Source organism: Chlorocebus sabaeus, chromosome 12, assembly GCF_047675955.1.
Source record: "Chlorocebus sabaeus isolate Y175 chromosome 12, mChlSab1.0.hap1, whole genome shotgun sequence".
Taxonomy (NCBI): Eukaryota; Metazoa; Chordata; class Mammalia; order Primates; family Cercopithecidae; genus Chlorocebus; species Chlorocebus sabaeus.
Window position 1 is genome coordinate 106,519,494 of NC_132915.1, and position 22,629 is coordinate 106,542,122.

The 22,629-nt window shown below is 54.8% G+C and overlaps 1 protein-coding gene and 1 non-coding gene across 3 annotated transcripts in view; one reads left to right on the plus strand and one right to left on the minus strand.

Moving 5' to 3' along the window:
- Positions 1-22,629, plus strand: part of LAMC3 (laminin subunit gamma 3) — an 88,653-nt gene that overhangs the window by 11,277 nt on the left and 54,747 nt on the right. For both annotated transcript variants that reach the window (XM_073022016.1, XM_037994234.2), the window contains exons 2-6: positions 6,795-7,099; positions 12,580-12,710; positions 16,690-16,856; positions 20,098-20,286; positions 20,364-20,481. In XM_073022016.1, coding sequence (XP_072878117.1) covers positions 6,795-7,099; positions 12,580-12,710; positions 16,690-16,856; positions 20,098-20,286; positions 20,364-20,481 — 910 coding nt within the window. The remainder of the gene's footprint in view (positions 1-6,794; positions 7,100-12,579; positions 12,711-16,689; positions 16,857-20,097; positions 20,287-20,363; positions 20,482-22,629) is intronic.
- On the minus strand, positions 1,238-1,376 carry LOC119622358 (small nucleolar RNA SNORA31). Its single transcript, XR_005239012.1, has one exon. It is a non-coding gene; the product is annotated as a small nucleolar RNA SNORA31 (small nucleolar RNA).

Genomic DNA, 22,629 nt, shown 5'->3' on the forward strand with positions numbered 1-22,629 from the left:
TGGCCTGGGGAGTGGGGCGGGAAGGGCTAGGGTGGAAAGTTGAGCTGGGAATGCATGGGTGAGGCTGCCCTGCCCACCTCAAGCATTAGAACCAGGCGGGTGAGCTGCTCCCAGCCTACAAGGGAGTCACACACACAGCAGGGTCCCTGAGCCCCATCTGGCCACCCACTGTTCCTGTTCTTCCTCTCCCAGGCAAACTCCTGGCAATTCTGGGTGTGGTGACTCCCTGTGAGGAGCTGGGGACTCCCCATGGCCATGACACCAGATACCACAAGACCCTGGCTGAACCAGGGCTAGGCTCCATCACAGCCCTCCCATCTTGGCACTAAGTCTAAGCCCCAAATATGAATCAAGATTGCCAAGTCTGAAAAAACAAAAAGATTGCCAAGTGCTCTTCTAACCTGGGAAGACCAAACAGTTTTCCTTGGATTGATTGTTGCCTAGGGCTTTGTGTTAAGAAGGATTCCGAGGTACAGTCTGAGCCGAAACATGACTGAGACATGACTACACGTTTGCAAAGAGAGGTGGCAGGGCATTCCAGACCATTGCAATAAGTCAGGGAACAGACGAGGGGCTGAGAGAATGACAGAGAGGAGGGCAGACACAAGGAATATTCCAGTGAATGAGCTAGTGATCTGGAGAATACTGAGGTCACTCGCTGAGGATGGAGGTGATTCACCAGCTTCTTGTTTTGGTGCATAGAGAGACTAGGGAAGGAAGGAAGATGCCTTTATTTTTTTCCCCCAAATACATATAACACAAATGTGGAGTCTGGCTTTTGATTCTTTTGGGTATATCCCCAGAAGTGGGAGTACTGGATCCTATGGCAAAAAAAAAAAAAAAAAATTTTTTTTTTTTTTTTTTTTTGAGACAGAGTCTCGCTCTGTCACCCAGGCTGGAGTGCAGTGGCCGGATCTCAGCTCACTGCAAGCTCCGCCTCCCAGGTTCACGCCATTCTCCTGCCTCAGCCTCCCGAGTAGCTGGGACTACAGGCGCCCGCCACCTCGCCCGGCTAGTTTTTTGTATTTTTTAGTAGAGACGGGATTTCACCGTGTTCGCCAGGATGGTCTCGATCTCCTGACCTCGTGATCCGCCCGTCTCGGCCTCCCAAAGTGCTGGGATTACAGGCTTGAGCCACCGCGCCCGGCCCATTGTAGGTTCTTGTTTGGAGTGACACAGGCTCTTCACTGCTTACAAGGCTATTCTTGAGTTGCAAAAATTCTCTCTCCATGCTTTTTCCTGTATTCCTCTATTCGATCTCGGCTGCCACAGAAAGCAGACAGCAGTCAGAGAGAAAGCACAGGGACGCTCTTTTTGCATCTGTAGTGGAAACCTTAGCAGACAGTAACTGCTCTGGGGCTGTCAAATAGATGCATTGTTTTTAGTTTTTTCAGGAACCACCAGTTTTCCATAGCGGCTGCACCATTTCACATTCCCACCCACAGTGCACAAGGGTTCCAATTTCTCCATATCCTTGCCAACACTTGTTATTTTCTGTTTTGTTTTTTTTTTTCATAATAGCCACCCTAATGGATGGGAGGTCCAATTATACATATATATATATATATATATATATATATATATATATATATATAACTGTGTAGGGAAAAACTCCTCAAAATGTGTTTTTCCTCTGCTGTCAGACCACAAGCATCATCAACACAGAAGACTTCTGTGACCAAATGCGTGGGGTTTTCCCCCACACAACAAGCAGCGGTACCAGCTGGGTGTCCTCTAATTCAGTTCCAGCACAATCTAGTCAGAGATAACATCAGATCCCACAGGTTGAGAGCTCAGTCCCCAAGGCTGTCTTCCGCCACACACACCGGTCGCAAGTCAAGGCCTCAGAAACTTCTGACAGACTAGCTTCAAGTTCCCATGACCCCTTCTTTGGGTTCAATCAGTTTGCTGGAGCAGCTCGCAGAACTCAGGGTAACAGATGGACTGGTTTATTATAAAGAATATTGCAAAGGACGCAGATGGAGAGATGAGCAGGGTGAGGAACGGTGAAGGGGCGGGAGCTTCCATGTCCTCCCTGGGTGCCACCCTCCAGAAACCTCTCTGTGTTCAGCCATTCAGAAGCTCCCTGAACCCTCTCCTCGGCTTTTTATGGACGCTTCATGCATCAGCATTGCTTCCCCTGGGTATAGGGTGGGACCCTCTCTTGGAGGGTCTTAAGATCCACAGTCAGAAAGGTGGGGGAGCTTTAGAGTGAAAGGAGGGCAGGAGAAGGCAGAGGCCTGCCCCTGAGGCCCAACACACCTAACATTCTAACAAAAGACCATAAGGAGGGCTGTGGGAGTCATAAGCCAGGAGCTGTGGATGAAAACACACACACACACACATATATACACATATATATATATATATATATTTTTTTTTTTTTTTTTTTGTATAGAGACAGGGTCTCACTATGTTGCCCGGGCTAGTTTCAAACCCCTGGGGTCAAGTGATCCTCCCTGCCCTCGGCCTCCCAAAGTGCTAGGATTACAAGTGTGAGCCACTATACCCAGCCCAACAACTGATATCTATCATAACACCACAGTTAACATATATCGTATATATAACAACTTTAGGAGATATAATTCCCATACCATATAATATACCCATCTAAACTATGCAGTCCAGTGGTGTTTAATATATACACAGAGTTGTGCAGCCATCACCGCAATCAACTTTAGAATATCTTTATTTATTTACTTATTTTGAGACAGGGTCTCACTCTGTTGTGCAGGCTGGAGTGCAGTGGCACGATCACGGCTCACTGTGGCCTCTACCTCCTGAGCGCAAGCCATCCTCCCACCTCAGCCTCTCAAGTAGCTGGGATATGCAAGCCACCACACCCAGCTAATTTTTAAATTTGTTCTTATTTATTTATTTTTTGTAAGTAGGGTGTGGTGGCTCACGCCTGTAATCCCAGCACTTTGGGAGGCCGAGGCGGGTGGTTCACGACGTCAGGAGATTGAGACCATCCTGGCTAACATGATGAAACCCCGTCTCTACTAAAAATACAAAAAATTAGCCAGACGAGGTGGCGGGCGCCTGTAGTCCCAGCTACTCGGGAGGCTGAGGCAGGAGAATGGCGTGAACCTGGGAGGCGGAGCTTGCAGTGAACCGAGATGGCGCCACTGCACTCCAGCCTGGGCGACAGAGCAAGACTTCCGCCTCAAAAATAAATAAACAAACAAACAAATAAATAAATAGAAACAGGATCTTGCTATGTTACCCAGGCCGGTCTTAAACTCCTGGGCTCAAGCGATCCTCCAGCCTCAGCCTCCAAAGTGCTGGGATGACAGGTGTGAGCCACTAAGCCCGGCTTGGAACACCTTTATTACCCTGTACCTATTAGCAGTCACTTTCTGTTGCCCCCTAATCCCCATCCTGAACCCCTATCCTGTGACAACTACTTGTCTTCTTCCTATCTCTGTGGATTTGCCTATTCTGGACATTTACGTAGAATCCCATAATATGTGGTCTTTGGTGATTAGCTTCTGCCACTTAGTGTAACGTTCTCGTGGTTCATTCTTGTGGTTGCTTATGTCAGCACTTCATTTCTTCTTGTAGCCCCATCATATTCCATCATATGATATACCACATTTTATTGATTCATTCATCAGTTGGTGGGCATTGGAGTTGTTCCCACTCTTCGGCTGTTATACAAAGAAAGCTGCTGTGAACATCCATACGTACGTTTTGTGTGGATGTATGTTATGTGTTTTCATTTCTCTTGAGTATATGCTGAGGAGTGGAATTGCTGGGTCCTTTGATAAACCCGTGTCTAACATTTTGAGGAACTGCTGGGCTGTTTTCCAAAGTGGCTGCCCCATTTTACATTCCCGTCAGCGGCATATGAGGGTTCCAATGCCCCCACTTCCTCACCAACACTTGTTATTATCTCTGTCGACACTAGCCAGCCTAGTGGGTGTGAAGGGGTTCTCATTATGGTTTTGACTTGCATTTCCCTGCTGGCCAATGATGTGGAGCATTTTTTCTTGTGTTTCTGGGCCATTCATATATCCACTTTGGAGAAATGTCTATTCAAAACCTTTGCCGTTTTTGTTGTTTTCTTTTTTGAGATAGAGTCTCACTGGGTTGCCCAGGTTAGAGCGCCAGGTTCTCACTCGGTTGCCCAGGTTGGAGTGCAGTGGTGTGATCATGGCTCACTGCAGCCTCAACCGCTTGGGTTCAATCAGTCCTCCCACCTCAGCCTCCCAAATAGCCTGGAGGCACAGGCCACCGTGCTCGGCTCATTTTTTATATTTTTTGTAGAAGTGGGGTTTCACCATGTTACCCTGGCTGGTTGCGAACTCCTGGGCTCAAGCAATCTACTTCCCCTTTGCCCGTTTTTAAGTGGGTTGTCTTTTTGAGTGGTAAGTATTCTTTATATATTCTGGGTAAGTCCCTTATCACATATATGATTTGCAACTATTTTCTCCCACTGTGTGGGTTGCCTTTTCATTTTCTCGGTGGTGTTCTTTGAAGGACAGAAGTTTTGGTTTTGATTAAGTCCAGCTTATGTATTTTTTTCTTTTGTTACCTGTGCTTTTGGTGTCATTTCTAAGAAGGCTCTTCTAATGCAAAGTCCCAAATATTTACTCCTCTGTTCTCTTCTAAGAAAGAAATTTTAGCCTTTTTTTTTTTTTTTTTTTTTTTTTTAAAGACAGAGTCTTGCTCTGTCACCCAGGCTGGAGTGCAGTGGCACCATCTCAGCTCACTGCAACCTCCACCTCCTAGGTTCAAGCAATTCTCCTGCCTCAGCCTCCCGAGTAACTGGGATTACAGGCGCCTGCCACCATGCCTGGCTAATTCTTGTATTTTTAGTAGAGACGGGGTTTCACCACGTTGGTCAGGCTGGTCTCGAACGCCTGACCTCAGGTGATCCACCCGCCTCGGCCTCCCAAAGTGCTGGGATTACAGACATGAGCCACCGCACCCAGCCTTTTAGCTCTTACCTAGAGTGAAGATGTTTCAGCAGAGGACTAGGGTGGCTTGTCCTTGACACCTAAGGAAGATGGTGATGGCAGTGGGCAGCCTCCTGGGGGTCTCTGGGACCAGGGATGGAAGGATCAGAGAATAGAAAGCCGGCCATGGGGAGGGGACTGGGTGAGTTGTGTGCTGCTCTGGGGAGTGAGAGGCTACTGCCAACGGTAGAGATGCAGGAGGGACTCCCTGCGTGGGCCATTCTTCCCTTCATTCATTCGTTCCTGCACCAGCACTCAGTGAATGCCTGCCAGGTGTCAGGCACCTTGCTAGGTGCTGGGGTGGCAGAGATTACCAAAGAGAAGCCCGGTGCTGACGATGAGGAGCTCTGTCCAGGGTGGAGAGCCACCGCTGAGCAGGAGTAACTCTGCAGGAGGCTAGCTGTAGGGTCACATTGCAGGAGGCCCCCTCTCCTGTCTTGGGGGGGTGTCAGGGGTGTGGATTAGGGCTTAAGGTTGAGTTGGGCTTCTGTGAGGAGGGGGTACCTGGATGGAGTCCTTAACGTAGGAGGGTGGGGGAGATGGTGGTATTTCAGGCAGTGGGGAAATTGCCTTTTAAATTCAGGCTGTACTTCCTTCTTATTACTGAAATCATACCCGCTCTCAGCGTAGACGCCAGATACTTCCCAGCTCGAACTGCGGAAGGCGGCGGTTCTCCCGCGCCCGCACCCCAGCCTCCCTCTCCGCCTGAATGTCTGAGCCGTTTCTGTTCCCTGATGCATCCTTATCTCCCAGCCCTGTGCCTGCACTGCCGCGTCGGGGTTTTTCTCTTTTTAGGCATTGCCTGTTGACATCCCATGAGGGAAGAGGAGGAATTGGGAACCCCCTTCCCTCTACCACAGCCACCCTTCCTACCCCAGGGTAGCTGAGTCATTGTGATGGAGTCCGGTCCGCTGTTGAGGACGCTTCCAGGGTGGAACGCAGGGCAGGCAGGTGCCTAAAGCCTGCAGATCCCCCAACTGGATGTTGGGGGCATGTGGGGGAGTGGGGCTAAAGCCCAGGGAAGGGAGAGGCCGCTGGAAGCTGGGGGTTCAGGGAGCAAGCAGAGGGGCTCAGGAGGAGGCCAAAGCAGGCAAGGGAGAGGAGAGCAGGTGGAGGCCCCGGGATAGGCGACTTTCGAGGTGATGAGCATGATCAGACGCCCAGGAAAGGAGGCATGATCAGGGGCCCCTGGCTGTGGCCACGGGGGGCTGTGAGTGAGGTGACTTTGCAAGTACAGTGTCTTCTGTGGAGTGGCCCAGAGAAGCGGAATTGTAGTAGGTTGAAGGTTGAGTTGGGAGATGAGGCTGTGGGGCAGTGGATTTAGACCTGTCTTGGGAAATTTGGAAGATAGAAACTTGGAGCAATAAGGGGTCCAGGAAGGATTTCGTGAGGATTAGGAGATCTGTAGTCATTGCAAGAGAATGAGGCCAAAGGTACAGTGCAAGGATCGGCTTTGGTGGGGTACAGTCAAAGAAATAACTTTCTAACAGTAGAGCAGGCTTTCTTAGAATGTGGCAACATCCCATTGCTGGAGATATTTGAGCAAAAAGAGATGACTGCCTATCAGGGGTGTTGCAACGGAGATTCCTGTGCAAGGTGGCAAGTTGACCCGGAAGAGGATCAGCAAATACTTGGGAAGCATGCGGGCATTGTCCTTCCCAGTGCCCCAACAGGCATCACGAATGAAGGGTGGCATGCCCTGTCCCGAGCTCTAGACAGCTTCCAACGATCCATCCACACTAGTGCATGCAGTACAGCCGTCTGCCCTCCCTGGACCAGGATTCCATTCTTCCCACCCCTTCCATAAAATGGGCCCTGTCTTCCTGGCTGCAGGGAAGGCTTACGAGATCACGTATGTGAGGCTAAAGTTCCACACCAGTCGCCCTGAGAGCTTCGCCATCTACAAGCGCAGCCGCGCCGACGGCCCGTGGGAGCCCTACCAGTTCTACAGTGCCTCCTGTCAGAAGACTTACGGCCGGCCCGAGGGCCAGTACCTGCGCCCTGGCGAGGATGAGCGCGTGGCCTTCTGCACCTCCGAGTTCAGCGACATCTCCCCGCTGAGTGGAGGCAATGTGGCCTTCTCCACCCTGGAGGGCCGACCCAGCGCCTACAACTTTGAGGAGAGCCCTGGGCTGCAGGTGAGAGAGGAGTGGGGCTTGGGGCGTCGGGACGGGGTTGGAATTGGGTCATGGCAGTAGGAGGGTCCGATGTGCCAGGACACACAGGGTGGGGGACCTGCAAAACCCCATGTTTATTTTATTTTATTTTTCTGAGTCTTGCTCTGTCGCCCAGGCTGGGGTGCAGTGGTGCAATCTCTGTTCACTGAAACCTCCGCCTCCTGGGTTCAAGCTATTCTGCCTCAGCTTCCCAAGTAACTGAGATTACAGGTGCCTGCCACGACGCCTGGCTGATTCTTTTTTGTATTTTTAGTAGAGACAGGGGTTTCGCCATGTTGGCCAGGCTGGTCTTGAACTCCTGACATTAAGTGATCCATCCGCCTCGGCCTCCCAAAGTGCTGGGATTACAGGCGTGAGCCACTGTGCCCGGCTGACCAGCAGCAGCTGCACTGTCCCATGGGGTGCCGCCAGCCACCATGAGATGTGGCCAGCGCAGCTGAGGAACTGGATTTTATATTTTATTTAATTTTAATACATTTTAACTTAGATAGCCACATGTGACCCGTGGCCGCCACGTTGGAGAGACCGCTGCGGGGGTGGCGGGAAGGCACACACTGTGACCAGTGTGGTGCTTGGCACGTAGGGCGTACCCACCCATGCTCTGGAGATATGCGCACATGACAGCTCCCCGTCCTTGTCCTCACGGTAGAGAGGACGGCAGGCCTGTGGCCATATCGGTCTGTTCAGGGCCCTCCAGTTCAGCCCACATAGGTCCACCCAGGTGTGTGGACCTGCCGGTATCGGCACCCATCTGTGTCCACGTTGCTGTGTGTCCATAGCTGTTCATCTACACACAAGTGTGTTGGGCGGCTCTCCAGTCCACCGGTCCCCAACGCCTGACTGCAGACTGGTACTGGTCCGAGGCCTGTTAGGAACTGAGTCACGGCAGGAGGTGAGCGGCGGGCAGGTGAGCATTCCAGCCTGAGCTCCGCCTCCTGTCAGATCAGCTGCCTGTGGCATCAGATTCTCCCAGGAGCAACTGGGTTGCATGTCCTCATGAGAATCTAATGCCTGATGGTCTGAGATGGAACAGTTTCATCCCAAACCACCGCCTACCCCGTTCGTGGAAAAAAATGTCTTCCACGAAACCTGTTCCTGGTGCCAAAAAGGTTGGAGACTGCTGCTCTAGTCCATTTCCCCGGGTTCGGACCCGAGACGTGTCTGAACCCGGGGAACCTGCCCTCTCCTCCCCTCCAGACTTTCAGAGCATCTTCTTTGCCCATCTGGGATAACGAGAGAACCGGGGTTAGAATCTGCTTCCAGAGGGGACACTGAGACCCAAAAAGAAGTTGCATCCTGCCAGCAATGTGCAGCATGAGAACACGTGGAGCCGGCTGTGTCAGGGTCCCCAGGATCACCCTTGGGTTTAGTGATTCACTATAAGGACTCACGGAACTCAGAAAAGCTGTGAGGCTCAGAGCTGCAATTTTTTGCAATGAAAGGCTACCGGCTAACATCAACCAGGGGGGAGGCGCACAGCCAGGTGACAGGAGGGACCAGGCTCTGAGTGTCCAGCTATTCTCCCAATGCAGTGGAGTCACACGCACAGCACATATTTCCCCAGAGCCACATATGGCCGTGTGCACAGAATACTGCCAACCTTGAAGGCCAGAGTTTTATTTTTATTTTTATTTTTTTTGAGACAGAGTCTTGCTCTATCGCCCAGGCTGGAGTGCAGTGGCCGGATCTCAGCTCACTGCAAGCTCCACCTCCCAGGTTTATGCCATTCTCCTGCCTCAGCCTCCCGAGTAGCTGGGACTACAGACACCCGCCACCTCGCCCGGCTAGTTTTTTGTATTTTTTTTTAGTAGAGACGGGGTTTCACTGTGTTAGCCAGGATGGTCTCGATCTCCTGACCTCGTGATCGCCCGTCTCGGCCTCCCAAAGTGCTGGGATTACAGGCTTGAGCCACCGCGCCCGGCCAATTTTTTTTTTTTCTTAGACAGAGACCTCATCTCACTATGCTGCCCAGGCTGGTCTCGAACTCCTGGGCTCAAGCGATCCTCCCAACTCAGCCGCCCAAAGTGCTAGGCTTAAAGGTATGAGCCACCACACCTGGCCTGAAGTCCAGTGTTTTTACTGGAGGTTGGCAGTGTAGACACAGCTGACCGCCTGTGTGGCTGACCTGTCTCCAACCCTTCCAGAGGTGAAGCCGATTCTGTGTAGCCCAAGGCCCCCACCGCAAATGAATTTATCGGCATAGACTGTGTAGTGTGGCCAAGGGAAGACACTCTTACCAGGTGGGACATCCAAGGATATGGAGGTCACTCCCTTGGGTCCAGGGCAAAGGGCCAGGCCCCTCTTCAGGCAAGCCAAATCCTTTATCACACAGAACCACATCTGCAGACCTCGAGGCCCTGCTTATCCCACTAAAAATGTACACGTCACCATGATTTTGTTTACAAATTACAATTTCTTCTCCATGGACTCCAAAGCTCTGTAGGTTAGAAAACGTCAGCTGAGATCAGATGAAGACAGGCAGGGAGGGCCGGCCCCTGCTCCCACCTGCGTCTGTGCAGCCACCACCCTGGGGACATCCTTAGCCATTGGAGGTTTTCTGTCTCATTGCCTCATGTGTTCTGGACGCTGTCCCTGATGGAGAGATGATCTTTTGAGAAATGTCTCCCCTGCTGCTTCTGGATAGAAACCAAGAGCAGAGGCCGGGCACGGTGGCTCAAGCCTGTAATCCCAGCACTTTGGGAGGCCAAGACGGGTGGATCACGAGGTCAGGAGATCGAGACCATCCTGGCTAACACGGTGAAACCCCGTCTCTACTAAAAAATGCAAAAAACTAGCCGGGCGAGGTGGCGGGCGCCTGTAGTCCCAGCTACTCGGGAGGCTGAGGCAGGAGAATGGCGTAAACCCGGGAGGCGGAGCTTGTAGTGAGCTGAGATCCGGCCACTGCACTCCAGCCTGGCCGACAGAGTGAGACTCCGTCTCAAAAAAAAAAAAAAAAAAAAAAAAACCAAGAGCAGAGCAGGACAAAGAGAGGCAAGTCCACCTTGCTCTTTCCTCCTGATGCTCCCCTGGACACATTTAGGGGACAGGTGCTTTCTCAGAGGACACAGAGCTTGGAAGGAAGGATGTGGCTGCTGGGTCTTGGGCCCCTCTGACCCCCATGGAGCGGCCTAGGACTTTGGAGGAAAAGGCCGACCTGGCTGTTGCAGAGTAAGACCGCCAGAGTTGAGTGGCCACCTGAGCACCCCTTGGACATACAGCCCAAGTTGTCCACCTCCTGCTTCTCCTTCATACCACGGCCTGGGTCCTGGGATCCATCCAGAATCAACTCCAGCACCTACTTGTAGCTTAAGCTGGAGTTCCAATGCTTGGGTTCAGTGGGGCTTGCCCTAAAATGATTTTTTTTTTTTTTTTTGAGACAGTTTCACTCTGTTGCCCAGGCTAGAGTGCAGTGGCATGATCTTGGCTCCCTGCAACCCCTGCCTCCAAGGTTCAAGCAATTTCTCTTACCTCAGCCTCCCAAGTAGCTGGGACTGCAGGTGTGCACCACCACACTGGCTAATTTTTGTGTTTTTAGTAGAGACGGGGTTTCGCCATGTTGCCCCGGCTGGTCTTGAACTCCTGGTCTCAAGGGGTCTGCCCGCCTCGGCTTCCCAAAGTGCTGAGATTACAAGTATGTGTCATCGTGCCGGGCCCTAAAATGACCTCTAAGGCACCAAGACATGCCCCCTGCAATTGAGGCTAAGGCTTCTCTCTCCCAGTGTCCATCCTATGTCCCAGAGATTTTGACCCCACTCCTTTACTGCCATTGTCCTTGCAGACTGATGGATTGGGTCACAGGCCAGGAAGCAGAGGCAGGAGACCCTGGGCACGTCATTGCTGTCTCTGGGCCCCACTGGCATGATAAGGGTGTTGGGGTAGACACAGGAAGGCAGACCAGCTTCGTGGTTCAAGCTGGGACCCTGGGATCAGGTAGACCAGAATCCCGGCTCTGCCATGCACGGGCTGTGCAACTTGGAACAGAACAATTACCCTCTCTGAGCCTCAGTCTCCTCATCTCTAAATGGGGTTAATAATAATACCTACTCCAGGGTTACTGTGAGCCCCGAGCGCTAACCACACAATATGCGTCAGTAGCCGCGGCACCTCCTAGCTCTGACATCCAATTGGTTTGAGTTCTCCAGGTGGCGCTTTTTTCTGGAGAAGGAAGCGTCGCGGTGCCTTCAGCTCTGGACTGCCGGGCTTCCCCACCCCAGGCCTTAGCTCCTCGTTCAGCAGCCGGTCCAGCAGCATCAGAACCTGGGCACTTGTTAGAAATGCAAGCTCCCCGGCTCCACCGCTGACCTCTGAATCAGAAGCTGCACTTTAACCAGATCCCTGAATGCACGCTGACCTTTGGGAAGTGCATGCTGGGGTGATCCGGGCCTGCGAACTCAAACACAAGCTTAGCTTGGTGCAGAGGCTGCCACTTTAGTGTTTGGGTGCTGGACCCCTCTTCCCGGCCGAGGCATCCTCCGGCAGAGTCCCCGGGTGCCCGGCGGTAGCTCCGGTTGCCGAGCTCTGGGGGCGCAGGAGGGGCTGCAGGCCTGAGTCACGCTGGGGCAAAAAGACGACCTGCCAGGAGCTCATTTTCTGTACTGATGGGCCTGATTGCTAAAGCAGGGGCTCCTGGGCGGAATCAAAACGCTGATTAATATTCAGCTGGAGCCGCTGCTGGTGGGAACAGCAGGCAAATGAAAATGTCAGTCTTCACGTGGGTTTTCCCCGACTTCCCCTCCACACTCTTCCATGGAGAAGCTGCTCATTCAGGAATCAGCAGGTATTTCTTGAGCGCCTGCTAGGTCCAGGCAGAGCCCAGGGCTGGGGAAGCAGCGAGAACAAGGGGCCACAAGTCCCTGCTTTCGTGGAAGAGATGTCACCTGGGGCAGGTGACCTGTCCACAAAAGCCTGACCCTCAGCATGTGAGAAGCTAAGAAACCCAGGGCCTGCTGCACGCCAGGCCCCACTGAGCAGGGGAGAAGGTCGCGGGGGCACACCGTCCCCTAGCTGTGTCCCTGGAATGGGGTGCAGGAGCCCCTGGGAAAAGCCAGGTGACCTGCACAGCGGGGTCTTCGGTGGGCTGCTTTGACCCCTGTCCCCCCCAAACCTCAGCTGCTTCCTGAGCATGGGCCCGACCTCGCAGCCAGCGCTGACACTGGCTACCCTCAGAATTGCTATTTTTGTTCCATTTCACAGACGGGAAAATGAAGGCTCTAAGACATTGAATGAAGTTGCACTAATTGGTGGCCTAGCACCCAGGTTGGGGTGATCCCCAAAGCACAGCCTCCTTATTTCTGCAGCATTCTCAGAACTGGCCTGAGCTTGGCCTGTCCCTGTGTCCCAGGAGCCCCTGGGGCAGCCAGCTGGACCTGCCAGCAGAGTAATGGGGGTAAATACTAAATACTCGGGAACCTGCTGATGGCGCCTTCTCCCCTCTGCCCCAGGAGTGGGTCACCAGCACCGAACTCCTCATCTCTCTAGACCGGCTCAACACGTTTGGGGATGACATCTTCAAGGACCCCAAGGTGCTCCAGTCCTACTACTATGCCGTGTCCGACTTCTCTGTGGGCGGCAGGTAGGCGGGAGAAGGGAGGCAGGGTTCCAGGACCCAGACCCGAGAGCAGAAGGTGGCTGCTGTGCGGGGGCACAGAAGCCAGGTGTGCCCCAGGGGAGAGGGAGGGAGCACCTGCCGTTCAAGGCCCTGGGGGCCCCCACCCAGCCCACCTCCTGCCGGGTCCCCTGCATCAGCTGATTTGCCATGTGCCAGACACACTGGGTCTTGGTGCCCATTGTCCCCTCAGCCTGAAGGTTCCTCCCTCCCTCCCTTCTTTCCTCCCTCCCTCTCTTCCTACTTTCCTTCCTCCCTCTCTTCCTACTTTCCTCTCTCCTTCCCTCCCTCCCTCTCTTCTTTCCTCCCTCCTTCCCTCCCTCCCTTCTTTCCTCCCTCCTTCCCTCTCCTCCCTCCCACCCTCCCTTCTTTCCTCCCTCCCTCTCTTCCTACTTTCCTTCCTCCCTCCCTCCCCTTCCTTCCTTCTCTCGCTCTCTTTCTACTTTCCTTCCTCCCTCCCTCCCCTTCCTTCCTTCTCTCGCTCTCTTTCTTTCTGAAGGAGTTTTGCTCTTGTTGCCCAGGCTGGAGGGCAGTAGCGCCGTCTCAGCTCACTGCAATCTCCACCTCCCAGGTTCAAGCAATTCTCCTGCCTCAGCCTCCGGAGTAGCTGGGATTACAGGCGTGCACCACCACGCCCAGCTAATTTTATAGTTTTAGTAGAGACTGGATTTCTCCATGTTGGTCAGGCTGGTCTTGAATTCCCATCCTCAGGTGATCTGCCTGCCTCGGCCTCCCAAAGGGCTGGGATTACAGGCATGAGCCATAGCCCCCTTCCCCTTTCTAGTATGGGAATGTTACTGGCTCCTCTCTGGCCCCTGGTCCTGGTCCTGGTCCTACACACCTTTAGCACCCGTCAGTGCCCTGGGCAGTTTGTCTCTCCTCCAACATCTGTCCCCTCCAGGAAGCAGGGGCTGCCCAGGAGGAAGAGGCCCATCTCTCACCTCAAGTCCCAGGGCCTATCTTGCACATGGCCACCTGGCAGTGGGTGCCCAGGGAGGCCTGTGGGACAAGGGAGGCACGAACGTCTTCCACGTCAATGTTTCTCAGGTTTCTTTGAAAGGAGAGAGGAAAACAGGTGCATTCCTGCCCCAGTCACATGGGGACGGCAGACACTGATCAGATTGCTCCCCAGGGAACACATCAGCCCGCGCCAGGATGACAAGGAAGGGGAGGAAAGGGAGACCGTGTGCCTGGGGTCGGGGAGGACAGGAGCTGGTGCTGCAGATGGGACCCGGGAGTGGGAAGGCTGGGGTTGAAGACCAGGGGACGGCCAGTGTGGCTGGGTGGAGGGTAGGCAGGCAGGCGTGGAGAGGTTGATAGAGTGTCGGGGCCTGGGTGGGTTTAGCCTCACCTGGCAGTCAAGAGGAAGCTGTGGAAGGATTTGGTCAGGGTAGTAACAGTCAGATTTTTAAAACACCCCCAAACCCCTGACAGCCAAGTGGGGCGGATAAGAGGAGAGAGGAAGTCAAATGTCCGGAATCAGGGCGGGAGGTGGCAGCTTGGACCAGAGGGCTGGGGTCGGGGGAGCATGGGTCTGAACGCGATTGAGGATGGAAACACAGCTGTGTGTGTGAACCATGGGCCGTGGGAGTGGGGAGCAGGGATGACACCGGACTCTGGGCCTCCACAGTTCAGACGCACTTGGGTGGCATTAGAGAGATGGAGAAGGGGGCAGCATGAGGTTCAAATGCCTGTTTGGGTGTGTGAGCTCCAGGGAAGGCCAGGGCTCGTCACTGAGAGCCCTTACGGCCATGAGGATCCCCCTGCTCCAACCTGCCCCCTTATGTGAGTCAGCAGGAGGAGCTCCCTGGGGAAGGTGGCCGTGAGCTCCAGTGCCGGCTGTCAGGGAACTTTGGGCCAGAGGACATCCAGGTTCCAGCTGCCAGAGCCAGAGCACCCTCAGACCGCAGCTGACTGGGGCAGGCTGCTCACGGCAGGGGACAGGTGGCCCCAACAACCTGTGTTCACAGTGGAGCCCGTGAGGTCTCACTCTCCTTTCCCGGGTCAGAGGGCGGGTTGCAGCACCCCCTTTAAAGCAGGGGCAGTCCCTTGTCACTTCCCTGGTGACCACTGTCCCAGGATTGCCTGGCACCTGCCTCACCCCAAGAAACCCTGGGGTGCTGCCTGCCTAACCTGGGCCCTAAGTGGAAGCCGTGCCGCGTGCCCTACCACATACTGTGTCCCCATATCAGCTAAAGCACCTAGAGTCCCAACAGCAGTTGGCGATTGGTCAACACCTGCTGAGGGTAGAGCGTGGAATGTGGCTTAGGGGAGCCACTGAGTGGCCACAGAGGAGTGTCCAGGAGCTCAGGGTCCACGTAGAGTCGGCGAGGACGGGCTTCAGGTCTAGCTCAGCCACTTAGCATCTGTCAGTTCCAAGGTCTGAGCCTGATGCCTCCTGTGTGAAATGGGGACACTAATGTCCCTCCCACCTCCGGTGAGGCTCTAGGGAGAAGCTACTGCCTTGGCCAGGGGCAGAAGCCATGGCCTCTGAACAGCTCGGGACAGGGACAGTGGTTGGGACAGGGACAATCACTCACAAAGTCAGGCTCTGCCGAGCATGCCGTGGGCTCCCAGGGCACCCCTGTTCCTGCCTGATTTCACCCGTCTCTTGACCCTGTGTGTGGAATGGGGACACAGGCTGGGGCTGCTCTCAAAGATGCTGTATTCGCCCATTCTTGTACTGCTGTAAACACCTGAGATGGCTATTTATTTATTTATTTATTTATTTTTGAGACGGAGTTTCACTCTTGTTGTCCAGGCTGGAGTGCAATGGCACGATCTCAGCTCACTGCAACCTCTGCCTCCCGGGTTCAAGCGATTCTCCTGCCCCAGCCTCCAGAGTAGCTGGGGTTATAGGCACGCGCTGCCACACCTGGCTAATTTTGTATTTTTAGTAGAGACTGGGTTTCTCCATGTTGGTCAGGATGGTCTCGAACTCCTGACCTCAGGTGATCTGCCCGCCTTGCCCTCCCAAAGTGCTGGGATTACAGGTGTGAGCCACCACGCACAGCTGACGGTAATTTATTAAAAGAGGTTTAATTGGCTCACAGTTCTACGGGCTGTACGGGAAACATGGTGCTGGCATCTGCTTGGCTTCTGGCGAGGCCTCAGGAAACTTACAACTTAAAATCATGGTGGAAGGTGAAGAAGGAGCAGGCCCGTCACATGGCCAGAGCAGGAGCAAGAGAGAGAGCAGGGGACAGGGTGGGGCGGAGGGGCGGGTGCCACACACTGCTAAACAACCAGGTCTCATGAGAACTCGCTCACTTTACGGTGCCGAGCAGGGAGGGTGCTAAACCATTCAGGACAATTCCAACCTCATGATCCGATCACCTCTCACCCAGGCCCCACCTCCAACACTGGGGATTATAGTTTGACATGAGATTTGGTGGGGACACAGATCCAAACCATATCAGACATAGACTTACAGGGGATTTGGAGGGACTTGGGGGCTGTCCCTGTTTGGGGTACCCTCTTTCCTGCCCTTTGGGACACTGTTAAGGGATAGCTGCTGGAGATAGTCCCCTCAGCCCCCCACACCTGTGCTGCTCTGACTGCCGGCCCACTCTCCACTCGGGAGGCTAAGGTGACTTCTTCCTGGGTCCCTCTCAGCCCCCAGGTGGGGCTCCTGCCAGGTAGAAGCTTTCTGTGGCGGGCACTTGCTAGCTGGTGGCTTTGGGCAGCTTCTCCGTGCCTCACTTTGCCCATCCATTCTATGGGGGTGGTAACAGGCTGGTGAAGACGGAATGGGTTTGTTCCAGAGCTCACCAGCACAGTCAGTTCTCTGTTACTGCTGCCCCCAGGGCACATAGGTGTTCAGTGAGGGCCAAGATTGAGGGTGGAATCTGGCTGACACCTGCAAACAGGGGCTACTTGGTGACTAACCCCTTGTCTGCCCTGCCGGCACCTGTGGGTCCCCTTCCTCCTCCCTGTCTTTTCCCAGGTGCAAGTGCAACGGGCATGCCAGCGAGTGTGGCCCCGACACGGCGGGCCAGTTGGCCTGCCGGTGCCAGCACAACACCACCGGCACGGACTGTGAGCGCTGCCTGCCCTTCTTCCAGGACCGTCCGTGGGCCCGGGGTACCGCTGAGGCCGCCCACGAGTGTCTGCGTGAGTGTCACGGGGCATCAGGGACCTGAGGCTGGTGTTGCAGGTGGGGAAACGAACTCCCCCGGAACCTCACAGTGGTGGCTCCTCCTGGGTACGCCGGGGGTGCAGCTCGGGGTCTCTCTGCTGCGGCAGAGATGAGGACGAGTGGAAGGGGAGCCTGGGGAGGGGGTGCGTTTAAGCCTCAGTCTCTCCTCCACTAAGTAACTCAATCTTGGCCCTCACTGAACACCTACTATGTGCCCTGGGGGCAGCAGTAACAGAGAACTGACTGTGCTGGTGAGCTCTGGAACAAACCCATGCAGACGCGCCTGTGGTGGGAGGGCCGGAAGGTCCCTGACTTACTTCTTTGTGTTAACCGCTCCCACCCCAGCTGTTAATCAGAACCAGGCTACCCCACAAGCAAGGGGGTGCTGACGGCCCACCCAGACTCTTCCACGGGCCCCCAGGCAGCCCTTTGGTGTCCCAGCCCCCATGCGATGTGACTTTGACCACCTAACCTCGGAGAAGCGCTGGAGAGAGGATGATGCCATCATGTCTTCTCCAGGGACACAGGCCAAGAGCAGGGACCCCCTGACTTCCCTTCTGGCTACGGCGCCGGCTGCAAGACCCACCCTGTGCCCAGACAGCCTGGTCTCCTCCAGGCTCTCCATGCACAGCCGCTGTTGCTGGGTGCTGGATCCCAGCTGGTGCTGGTGCTGCTGGCAGGAGACACATCTTCACTTACAGGCCCGCCAGGCTCATTAGGCGGGCAGCTTGGCCTCTGGGCCTCGCTGTCCTCTTGGGCCTGGGCCACTGGCAACCATAACCAGGACTGGGCCGGGGGGGCGGGGGGCTTGTTCTGAGGGTGGGGCGCTGTCTGCAGGAGCTGCCCTTGCTGGCCTACCTCCACCAGGGAGTCCTGGGGCCAAGGAAGCTGTGCTGGCTGGCTTCCACCGTCCCAGCCTGCTGCTGTCTCCGCGGTGGGGACACAGTGGCCAGACTGCTTCTACCATGTCCTCAGCCCTGTGGTCACATCTGTGTCTCTCAGTTAGCAGCCTGGGAGCCAGGGTTTCATGCTTGACCCTTCATCCCCACCCTCACCCGCAGCTGAGACAGCCCCGAGCCCTGAAATCCGCCCCATCCGCATCGCTCCAGTCTAACTTCTGTCCATTGCAGCCGATGCCTTGGGCCTGGGCCGGCCTCCTCTCCCTGCACACCTGAAGTTTCCTCTTCCCTGTTCTCCATGTCCCCAGCCCTCCCCTGCCTCCTGCAGCTAAGGCTCTTTTCTTTTTTTTTTTTTTTTTTTTTTTTTTTTTTTTTGAGACGGAGTCTTGCTCTGTCGCCCAGGCTGGACTGCAGTGGCCAGATCTCAGCTCACTGCAAGCTCCGCCTCCCAGGTTTACGCCATTCTCCTGCCTCGGCCTCCCAAGTAGCTGGGACTACAGGCACCCGCCACCTTGCCTGGCTAGTTTTTTGTATTTTTTAGTAGAGACGGGGTTTCACCGTGTTAGCCAGGATGGTCTCGATCTCCTGACCTCGTGATCCGCCCGTCTTGGCCTCCCAAAGTGCTGGGATTACAGGCTTGAGCCAAGGCCTCACTCTGTCACCCAGGCTGGAGTGCAGTGGCACAGTCATAGCTCACTGCAGCCTCAAATTCCTGGGTGCATGTTCCTCCCACCTCAGCCTCCAGAGTAGCTGAGACTACAGGCACATATCACCATGCCAAGCAATGTTTTGTAGAGATCGGCTCTCACTGTTGCCCGGGCTGGTCTTTAAACTCCTGGGCTCAAGCAGTCCTCCTACCTTACCTCCCAAAGTGCTGGGATCACAGGCGTGAGCCATGGCACTGGGCCAGGGCTTTCTAAAGGACAAATTTAATAACATCCATCCCCTGCTTAAACCTTCCCATGGCTCCCCCTTTGCTCCCAGCTAACGTCCACTGACCACGGCAGCCCAGCTTCCCTGGAGCAAGCTCTGCTAGCCTCTGACTTCACAACTGCCCCTGCACTGCAGGCCCCCACTGCACAATGTCCCCGCTTCCCTGCCATCACACGACATGCCACCTGCAGCCAGCCTCATGGCACACCCGCACCAGGCCATGCGTCTATCTCTGGATGTGGGGTATCCCCTGGACTTTTGCCCTGTGTCTGTGATGCCCTTCCCGCTTCCTCTTCCTCTGCCTGGCCTATTCCTCACTGCTCAGCCTTCAGATTCAGCGTGGCTGTGACTTCTTTTTCTTTTCTTTTTTTTTTTTTTTGAGATGGACTCTTGCTCTGTCGCCCAGACTGGAGTGCAGTGGTGCGATCTCGGCTCACTGCAAGCTCCGCCTCCCGGGTTCATGCCATTTTCCTGCCTCAGCCTCCCGAGTAGCTGGGATTACAGGCACCCGCCACCATGCCCGGCTACTTTTTTTTTTTTTTTTTTTTTTGTATTTTTAGTAGAGACAGGATTTCACCGTGTTAGCCAGGATGGTCTCAATCTCCTGACCTCGTGATCTGCCCGCCTTGGCCTCCCAAAGTGCCGGGATTACAGGCGTGAGCCACCGCGCCCGGCCACGGCTATGACTTCTGAGAAGCCTTGTCCCACCACCCCAGCACAGCCGCAGGGGCCCCTTCTTTCAGCTCCCAAAGCCCCCCACCTCTCCTGTCCCAGCCCTGCACCTGCAGGGGGTTTGCTTGCTTGTTTGCCATCTGGCCTGTGGCAGCATGAGGGCGGCAGGTGTACGTGGCTCCGCACCTTTCATGGATCCACCCCTGAACTCACTCTGGGAGCCAAGACAGAGCCAGTCCCGCACACAGACTTTTAAACATGATTTAATGGGGAAATGAAAGGTGACTTGTGCTTTCTGTACCCCTGAGTGACCTCACACAATAGTGAGATTCACACTGTTATTATGGCTTGGAGGACCTACAGGAGATTTTGGAGTGAGCCATGCTGCCACTCCAGAAGGCAGCCAGCCTCTGATCAGTGCCCGTCTATCTGGGTGTATATCCTGGTTGCCTGGGAGGGTCCTCTTTCTGCCCGTTGTTTTGGTGTATTTACTAACGGTGTCCCCTTTGCTCTTAAGAGTGTCCTGTTTTGGAAAATCAATTGAGCAGTGTCTAACCTTGATCAAGCTGGGCCTGAACTCCATTCTGGACCATGCTCTTGCCCTTCTCTTTGCACTGCCTGCTCATTTAGCACAGGGAGGCTGACTGGCACAGATGCCCCCTCCTACCACATCACAGGGGACTCACACACCTTTCCCCGCTCCTGCCCACAGCCTGCAACTGCAGTGGCCGCTCTGAGGAATGCACGTTTGATCGGGAGCTCTTCCGCAGCACAGGCCACGGTGGGCGCTGTCACCACTGCCGTGACCACACAGCTGGGCCACACTGTGAGCGCTGTCAGGAGAATTTCTATCACTGGGACCCGCGGATGCCATGCCAGCCCTGTGACTGCCATTCGGCAGGTGAGTGGTCTCCACATCCCCAGCCTCCAACCCCCGCCCCTCCTGGCTTCCACTGCCCTGTACCCTTCCTCTCCCAGGTTCTCTACACCTCCAGTGTGATGACACAGGCGCCTGCGCCTGCAAACCCACCGTGACTGGCTGGAAGTGTGATCGCTGTCTGCCCGGGTTCCACTCGCTCAGCGAGGGAGGCTGCAGGTGAGGGCGAGGGGCAGCCTAGTATGGATATATTGCACGGAATGACAAGAAGCAGGAGGGACAGGCTGTCAGTAGTGCCTCCCCTCCCCATCCCTTCCTGTCTGCAGCTACCTCACCTTAATCCTGGTGAGGACTTGGGGGGCCAAGAGACAAAAACAGACCATAATGAGACCAGGCTGAGCCCTTTGGCAGCTCAGCGGATCTTGCGGGTGGAGGGCGGGCTTCCTGCAGGAGGTGCTGCATAAGGGCAGAGCGAGGGGAAGGACAGGTGTTTGAGGCGGGGCGGGGAGCACGGGGGACCTCCGGAGGAGCTGTGGATCGGTGGGGAGCAGGAGTGGGTGAGGAGGAGGCTGAGCGAAGGCTGCAGCAGGAACACCTGGGCGGCCTGCATGGGGATTTGAGTGTGGAGAAGGAGAGCAGGGCAGATTCCAGAGCCCAGTGCAAGGAGGAGCTGACAGGACATGGTGACCAGGGGGTCGAAGAGGAAGAAGGGGTAAAGGCTGACCCTCGGGGTTCTCTGGGCCTCTGGATAGCAGGGCGTGCAGTGTGGGGAGTGGGGTGGGAGAGGCTGAGTGTCATCCGGGTACGCTGAGTCTGGGACCCAGTGGGACAGCTGAGGGGAAAGAGGGGCAGGGGCTCCTGGGGTCTGGACCTTACTCCAACACATTTGCCATCACTTGATTGAGAAAGTAGACAGTGGTCAAAAAACAAACAAAACAAAAAAGCTATGATAAATTTAGAAGCACTTTTTTTTTTGAGACAGATTCTTGCTTTGTCGACCAGGCTGTAATGTAATGGTGCCACCTTGGCTCGCCGCAACCTCCGCCTCCCCGGTTCGAGCAATTCTCTGCCTCAGCCTTCTGAGTAGCTGGGATTACAAGCGTGCACCACCATGCCCAGTATCTCTATTTTTTTTTTTTTTTTTAAGATGGAGCTTGCTCTGTCACCCAGGTTGGAGTGCAGTGGCGTGATCTCTACTCACTGCAACCTCCGCCTCCCAGACTCAAGTGATCCTCCTGTCTCAGCCTCCTGAGTAGCTGAGACTACAAATGTGCACCACCACACCCGGCTACGTTTTGTATTTTTTGGTAGAGATGGGGTTTCGCTGTGTTGCCCAGGCTGGTCTCGAGCTCCTGGGCTCAGGTAATCCACCCCCCTTGGCCTCCCAAAGTGCTAATAACAGACGTGAGCCACCGCGCCCGGCCCAGAAGCACTTTTAAGTGAACTTGCTTCGGTTAATAGCAGGCATCCTTGTATATTTGAAAGGCAGTAGAAACACGTGGGGGATATCTAGGAGATCTCCGATTCCTCCTAAAATATTTGGTGGTTCTGGGCATAAAACTGACCATGAGGCCGGGCGCAGTGGCTCAAGCCTGTAATCCCAGCACTTTGGGAGGCCCAGATGGGTGGATCACGAGGTCAGGAGATCGAGACCATCCTGGCTAACACGGTGAAACCCCATCTCTACTAAAAATACAAAAAAAAATTAGCCAGGCGTGGTGGCAGGCGCCTGTAGTCCCAGCTACTCGGGAGGCTGAGGCAGGAGAATGGCGTGAACCCAGGAGGCGGAGCTTGCAGTGAGCCGAGATAGTGCCACTGCACTCCAGCCTGGGCGACAGAGCAAGACTCCGCCTAAAAAAAAAAAAAAAACAAAAAAAACTGACCATGAGATGGGGCCTGGCTGTTTCCCTGGGGTCTTTCTGACCTCTGGACCTTTGCACATGCCACACCTCCCACCCCTGCCCCCTCTCCCCAGCCTGTGGCTCACAGCCTCCTGCTCATTCTTCAGGTCTCAGCTGAGGGGCCCCTCTCCCTGGACGCCTTGCCTCCCACCTGCCCCTCGCCTGCACCCCCAGGCTGAGTCAGAGGCCCTGCAGTGCGGGCACAGCCTCTCGTACATCTCCCATAACACGTATCATGGTACAGGGTCTGTGTGATCTGTCTGTCTACACTGGACTGTGGGATTCACTAGGGAGGAACCATGTCTTGTTAGATGAGTGGATGGATGGAGGGAGGGATGGAAAGATGCATGGATGGGTGAATGAATGGGTGGATAGGTGGCTGCAGGACAGAAAGATGGAAGGATGAGTAAGTGGATGGAGGAGTGAGGGGATAGATAGAAAGATTCATGGAGGCCGGACACGGTGG